Source organism: Danio rerio, chromosome 16, assembly GCF_052040795.2.
Source record: "Danio rerio strain M-AB ecotype USA chromosome 16, GRCz13ab, whole genome shotgun sequence".
NCBI lineage: Eukaryota > Metazoa > Chordata > Actinopteri > Cypriniformes > Danionidae > Danio > Danio rerio.
In genome coordinates, this window is record NC_141036.1 from 26,013,209 (window position 1) to 26,021,122 (window position 7,914).

Below are 7,914 nucleotides of genomic sequence, written 5' to 3' on the forward strand. Positions count from 1 at the left end.
AAAAAAAATTACCTTCTGCCACTTTTCCAAATGATCTTCTAAAAGTAAAGTTATAATTTGTTGCTCTTACAACTGGAATCGTCGACAAGACTTTTGTCAACTAGTGTAAACTTCCATTATTACGAGAAAAAAAAATAAACAAACTGACTAGAACTTTCAAATTCATATTATTCGAATAGACATCTAACTGAGGCTGAAAGAGAGAATTTATAAATGTAAAATGAAGCAGTGCAACTGAAGCTGGTATGTCATGTTACAACAAAAACATCACAAGTGCAGCACATCTGAATTCTATCCATACTAAATGGAACTTTTCTAAAGGTCCTAAAATACAAACTTGTTTTGGAAACTTTTCAAAATGCAATTTATTGTGTTCTTGTAAACTACAAAAGTGTGTAATTCTTGCAATGATGATCAGTGTGAACATGCATGTTCTGTGTTTAGTCTATGCAGTCAATGCAAGGTTTCAAAAAATGCAAACGAATATTGTTAGTATAGTTTCTATGAAAATGTACACAACACTGAACCTGGCATGACTGTTACCAACTTGTCCTGGTTTGCCATTTTATTGCAGACAGCTTTAAATGTTCTGCAAATGAGTAAGAGTCTAATCAAATTAATGTTTCCACATCTTCTCATGTTGTGTATGAACAACTCATTTCACAAAAAAGATCAGTAACATTTCTGCCAATAAAGTGAGCCAAGTTGCCATCTCTCTTCTCATGCTCCAATCCACTGACTTAACACTGAGAAACACATACTGATCTTAACCAACGCTTTTGATCAACAGCGCGCTGGGGAGGTCCCACATACTCAGAGATGGTTTTGGGTGGTGACTCATCAGGAAACTGGCCACAAAGTCCATGAGATTTAATCATGCGCTCTTGTTTGTCTTTTCACTGCTGCTGTATCAATGTTCCCATTGTAAGAACACATAGGTTTGCATGTGTGTGTCTGTTTCTCGCTCATTTAAAGGGACAGTTTTTGCACCCAAATCAGCCGAATGGAAAATTTGATATTAAAAGAATGGTTTGTAAGTTTTGATGGAATTGTCAGTTTTTGATAACCTTTATATAAAACCAAAGTGTAGAAAAGTGAAAAAGTTAAATGCGAAGAACAACTGACAAAAAAAGCTGAAATTCTACACAAATGAGTCACCATCACTGTATTACATAAAGGCTAGGTTAAATGAGGCCAGTCATTTTCTCCGCCTTCTTTCCCCCCTTCTCCCTCCCTGACTTCTCCCATTTCCAGCTCTGTCTTTAACTCTGTGTCTACCCCTGAAGTTCTAGTACTGAATGTTTCTGACATGTTCATTCACTCGGCTGGTTAGAAAAACCGCCCCACCCTTATTTTCTTTCCTTATTTTCTTTATTCACTTTGGCAGCAGTATGTTGCAAATAATAAATACTACAACCAACACATCATCAGGGAAATCGATTAGTTTGTGAAAAAAGAGATGGAAATCTGTCTCTCTCTCTCTTGTTCAACATGTTTAAGCAGTACCCTATACTCTAAGTGTGGATATCTTTATCTATAAGGAATAGTGCACCTATTTTGACAATTGCTTTAAAATGTTTCCATTGTTTTTGTTATTTGAATCTTATAAAAAAATGAAAATGCTAAAAAGCTTATGTTGGCTCCACCGAGAAAATAAAATACAGTTTTTGTAGCATACAAAATGAGCATGAGTAAACTATGAAAATATTGTTAAATATACTTTGAATCTTAAGTTACCTTAAAATCTTAATCTTATTTTCATTCATTCATTTTTTGTCAATCTTTATTTCAGAGGACGTCACAGTGGAATGAACCACCAACTATTGCAGCTTATGTTTTACAAAGTGGATGCCCTTTAAGCCACAACCCAGTATTGGGAAACACACACACACACACACACACACACACACACACACACACACCAACTTATACAGCATGTCTTTGGACTGTGGGGGAAACCAAAGAACCTGGAGGAAACCCACACAAACATGAGAAGAACATGCAAACTCCACATAGAAATGCCAACTGGTCCAGCCGGGACTTGAACCAGCAACCTTCTTGCTGTGAGGCAACAGTGCTAACAGTGAGGCAAGGAGTGCCGCCTCCTTCATCTTATATTTTCTTGTCAGCTGAATCTTACAATATACAATGTGTTAAAATGTGGTTCTCAAAAAGTATCAGGTATGTGCATCAAAGGCCCTCGGGCACAACGTTTTGTTGATCTTCCACTCCATTTAGTGCAGATAAGCTGTAAATCATGCATGACTACAATCAGCAAACATACAGTGGCTTTTGTATTATTGCCCTTTAGCAAAATATAGTCTACAATTACCTAGTGCTCTTAGTAACGGCTTGAGCAGCTCTATTATGAATGCAACACAACTTAGGGCTGAACACCCACGGCATCTTTTTTTGATTAACAAAGTCAGTCCAGTCTGATTGTTTCATGACCTAATAATGGTTGAAATTTAAAGTCTGTAGATAAGTGAAGAATTGGCCACAAAATAGTTAATACCTGGTCTTAAAAATCCCCTATTACGGGTTTTTAAAAAAGAGATTCCATGCAATGTGTAACACAGCACTAAGTGAATGAAACCATCCAGCAGAGGTTTAAAAACGTGAACGCGCCTAGAGCACGGAGGATCACGGAAGAGAAGATGACGATTACTGACAGATGAAGATTCAGCTGTGGGGAATAAAGGGTTAAAGTTCATTTTCACAACAATACCATAGTATACAAAACCTAGTGCTGTGTTTTTTCCTGTCATTTCTCAGATTTTTGATACAATAACCTACTCTGCAACCCGCTACTCGTCGGCCATTTGCAACTAAAGGAAGGAGCAGCAGAGACTATTATGTATGGCACTTTCTCAGACTTTGACAGGGACTTTGTCAGTAACTGTTATAGTTCATATCGACCAGTTTCTTCTTCCTCCGGATCATAACATGTAACAAGTGTAAGGAAAACTGTTGCCTCGTTTTGTGTAGTTTGCAAAAAAAATGTTTATTTGTGTGTTATAACTTATCACTCTGCGTGGCTTGTAATCGCCTATCTATTATAGATCAGTGCTCGTACTCTATCTTTCAGGTTAAAACTTTATGGAGCTATTTACATGTCGCATTCAAAACCACATTAAAATATGTGACGCGTGCTTCTTCCCTTACCAATTTAAATGTGTTTCTGAACTGGTGATCCTCTGTCGTTTGCCTTTGCTATGGTCACCATCAGCTGTTCCTCACACATGCGGCGTGATCAATTTTTTAAATAGTTCAACATTTGCCACTGTGTGGATTAATACTGAATGTGTGTTGTTATTAGTTGTGGTTGTGGTTAAGAGTAGAGTAATATGCTGGTGTTTAACTACATTGCTTTATTGCATTCCTGCAGTGGGCTCTTACATACTCTGGGCTACTTCCTAGCCCTGGTAGGCGTTTCTCTCTTTCTTGCGTTGAACCCAGTCAACCAATCACAACAGACTGGGTCATTGAACCAATCACAGCAGATTAGCCTCATGCAAAGGAGGGGTTTGGGAACAAATGAATCACTTAACTAATGGGAGCTGTTGAGATAATTAGGTAAAAAAAATGCATATTATAAGACAATGTAAGTGTTTTTTGACCTTTCATGCATATCAGCCTGTTGTTGGAGACCCTCGAAACCAAAATATGACATTTCTAATGTAAAATAGAGGCTTTTTAAAAACTAATCTGAGCAATCGCTAGTTAGCCAACAGGCTATCAGTCATACTTTTTTGGATTCAAATTAAATCGTAAAACAATTTTTCACTACATGAGTTTTTACATAACTATTATGAAATTTGCTATTTGTAGTATTAAGGAAATACAATGATGTACTAAAAACTGAAACGTTTTTCCTTTGAGTATTTGAGCATTCCAGTGTGTATTTATACAACAGTGTTGTTAAAACAGAAATTCTAAAAATGATCTATTATGAATGCAAAGTAATGTCACTTAGCAAAGAAACACCACATGCTCGCACACATACCATTAGTCCACCATTTTTGCTTTTGTTTATAAAGTATTCACTCATGACAAGACTGAAAACATATTTTACATGTGTAAATGACTCTTTTGTCATTTGAAAACCATATAAACTTATTAAAATCTTATGTAAACTTACATAGAATTATTTCAGTTTTTCAGTTTTACTAAAATGGTCCCCAGAAACACATTAACAGTAGTCACTGACAATGTATTTGGCCGAAGGATAAGGTTTTTGTTGCTGGTAGTTCGGTTATGAAGCTGGCTTAACCAGTTGAGTTAGAGGCTTAATAAGGACAAAAGATGGCAACCCACCTGCCTCCTTTTTTTTCTTTTGTAAACTTGATAATTAAGTAAACACAAGATTCTATGGTTAGCTGGGATGGATAATGGAAGAGAGGGATGTTAATGTAGGTGTGTTTGTGTGCTAAGGGCAGGGAGCGTGGGGGTGAACTTAGGGGTGGAGCTTTTCATGGTTTAAAACACCCAGCCTCTTTGGTCAGTCTTCACTCGCTTGCTCTCTTTCACTTGTTGCCCATCGTGACCACCAGAACCACCATGGCTACGTCAGGTAAGAGGCCAATTTTTTGTTCTAAAATTGTTTTTCTGTCTGTTTAGATTGAGCTAATGCATCACACTGCAGAACTATTGCAGAACTGTAAGAGTTTAATTTAGATTACTGGCATGCTTGCTTTTTTCACTTTCTGATTCTAGTTTATTTATGTGCATTAACTGATTATTAGAATAGTCCAATAGTATGTGTGTTGAGAATGAAGAGGAGACAATGGTGTTGTATCAAATGAAAAATTGCAAAGTCCAGTAGATTTCTGTTTCCGTCTCTCTCTTTTGCTTTAATTAGAGGGTATGTTCTTTGTGATGGCTGTAACTGTTTTTTTTTTTTCGTACTTGCAACAGTAGTTTTCATACCTCCTTTTCTGAAAACTCCCACTCTTCCGACAATTACGGTCCACGCAATCTCTCCTTCTTCCATCTCTTGCTCTAACTTCTTCCGTGTTTAAAGCAGTTGCAGGGAGTGGCATTTCACACACACACACACACACACACACACACACACACACACACACACACACACACACACACACACACACACACACATATATATATATATATATATATATATATATATATATATATATATATATATATATATATATGCACCTTTACCATTTCTACAATTTATAATATATTGGATGTTGCAAACAATGATCATTGTTTGATTATTGTTAATTATAACATACTCATTTTGTTTCACACAAATTTTGCAGATACCCAGAAAGCAATGGCTATGCTCATTGCAACCTTCCACAAATACTCTGGAAAGGAGGGCGACAAATTGACCCTGTCCAAAGGCGAGCTGAAGGAACTGCTCTCTGCAGAGTTGGGCGACATCTTTGGGGTGAGAGACTGCACAATTTTTATCATATAGGCTACTGACCAGCTAAAAAAATCATTTCTCATGTCATTATGACATTATTTAATATGCTTAATTTCAATTTTTTTCTTATACATTATAATTAGTTATATAAAAAAAAGCTTAGTCTTTAGTACTACTTCCCATAATAAATATAATATTAGCTAAGACGCATGTATCAGCACATCAATGTTTTAATGACACGTTTTGTGTGTTGTGTTTGTTAAAGAAAACTACAGACAAGGCAGCTTTGGACAAGATATTCAAGGATCTGGATGCAAATGCTGATGGTTCTGTGGACTTTCAGGAGTACATCACATTGATTGCCTGTATCACAATGCTTTGCAATGAGTTTTTCACAGGAAAAAAATAAGTGTCCTTACAGAATAGATTTGTCTGTAAAGAAAAAAATGAATAAAGGTTTTTAATGTTTTGAATATTGTCTGTAGTGTTCTCATTGGTAAATATCAATAACTGAAGTTTGAATACACATGAAAGTGATAATTGAATGTATTAAATATTATTTATGAATGTATTAAAACTATGCTTGTTTACATAAAAGACGTTCTCTAAACAGACACTGCAAACACAAAAACTACTGTCTATAGTCAAAATACTCTTTCTAAAATTACAGGCATACAGTTGGTCAAAATTATTAGCCCCCTTTGAATTTCTTTTACTTTTTAAACATTTCCCAAATGATGTTTAACAGGGCAAGGACATTTTCACAGTATGTCTGATAATATTTTTTCGTCTTAAGAAAATAAAAGTAGTTTTAAAAATTTTTAAGCGCACCTAGGGTGAAAAATCTTTTCAAGGACAGACGTATGACGTATCTATTTATAGTGTATAGACCGTCATATTGGGGTAAACACACCCAGTCCTTTATCCAATTTAACAACATAAAAAGGGTGGACCAATCATAGCGGTTTTTAGATCAACCGCAACTTGTTGTAGGAGTCCCCCAACCCACCAATATTGATTGACAGCCGCGCATTACCATAAGCTCAGTTTGTTGTTTCACGTCCGCCATTTTCAGCATGTGAGTCAAAGTGATTTCACCAAAGGAACACCCTTCCTCTATTTTAAGATATAAGGCTCATTGGGCTCAACACAAGATCATCAATCACCACATGATCGCTCTCATCAGAGCCATTGTTTGTAACTTTAGGTGCAAACATCCGTACTTTTCATTGCGTCTACCTTAAACTTCAGCCATTTGCATTTCTCGTGTTCAAAGAAACTCACTGTGATCTTATCTAGGTGCAGCTAGAAATTGTGAGTGCGTTGCCTCACGTATGCGTCCTTCCACTGGAAATAAAATAACGAACTTGCCTGCAGGTCGCACACCTGAAGTGCCTCTCGGTGACGCACATGGTTATTAGTCTCGGTGTACAAGCTCGGAACATTAAACTAGGACACAGTTGGCTGTAAAACTATACAAAGACACAAAGGATTTTGTACTCTGCTTGGTCTGTGTCCGAGTCATGTACATGAGTACATGTACGGCTGAATGCTGGTCCTCTCACTCATGTTGCTTCTCTCTGTCAAGTTGCTTCTCTCTGTTGCTAAACACAAAGTGGGGGAGCTCTTGGCTCCGCCCCCTTGTTACGTTGGGCGGGAAGTCAAAACTAATTTTCATGTGAAGCAACACACTCATAAAACAGCAACCTGTGTACATACCCCCAAAATGACACTTTTTAACACATTATAATAAAAAAACCTGATTTGTGTTTTGAACTGACCCTAAACTGGCACACTCAGAAGAATCATAATATTAATATTAAATCTTTAAAAAAGCGGTAAAGTAGGTGCCTTTTAAAAAACATTTTAAGGTCAAAATTATTAGCCCCTTTAAGCTATATTTTTTAAGTCTACAGAATAAACCATTGTTATACAATAATTTGCCTAATTACCCTACACTGCCTAGTTAATTTAATTAACCTAGTTAAACCCATAAATGTCTTTTTAAGCTGTATAGAAGTGTCTTGAAAAATATCTAGTAAAATATTATTTACTGTCATCCTGACAAAGACAAAATAAATGATTAGAAATGAGCTACTAAAACTTTTATGTTTAGAAATGTGTTGAAATTTTTTTTCTCTAAACAGAAATTGGGGGGAAATAAATAGGGGGCTAATAATTCAATGGAGCTAATAACTCTGACTTTAACTGTATGTCTTTTCAAAACATGTTTGTACTTAAGGGGTTTAATTGGTACTTTAAAGGTGCATATTATTACCTAAAGTTCAAGTCACAGCTTTTATACCTTTATTTTTGAGAGTGCATGCATTAGTGAGTGTGTGCGTTTGTGTGTGCGTGCATGCTTGTGTGTGTGTGTGTGAGAGAGAGAGAGAGAGAGAGAGAGAGAATAATAAGAACTAAACTCATGACAGCAGTTTACAGATCAAGTCAGACATCTGAAACAGACAGCTTTTGCATATTATTCATCAAGCCAAGCCAGCACTGACTGCTTTGTG

At 36.3% G+C, this 7,914-nt stretch overlaps 1 protein-coding gene across 1 annotated transcript; it reads left to right on the plus strand.

The window, feature by feature from the left end:
• Positions 1-4,501: 4,501 nt before the first annotated feature.
• icn (ictacalcin) lies at positions 4,502-5,871 on the plus strand. The gene is given in 3 exon segments (NM_212761.2): positions 4,502-4,573; positions 5,289-5,419; positions 5,664-5,871. Coding segments are annotated over 3 exon segments (288 nt in total). The 5' UTR covers positions 4,502-4,560; the 3' UTR covers positions 5,808-5,871.
• Positions 5,872-7,914: the final 2,043 nt, after the last annotated feature.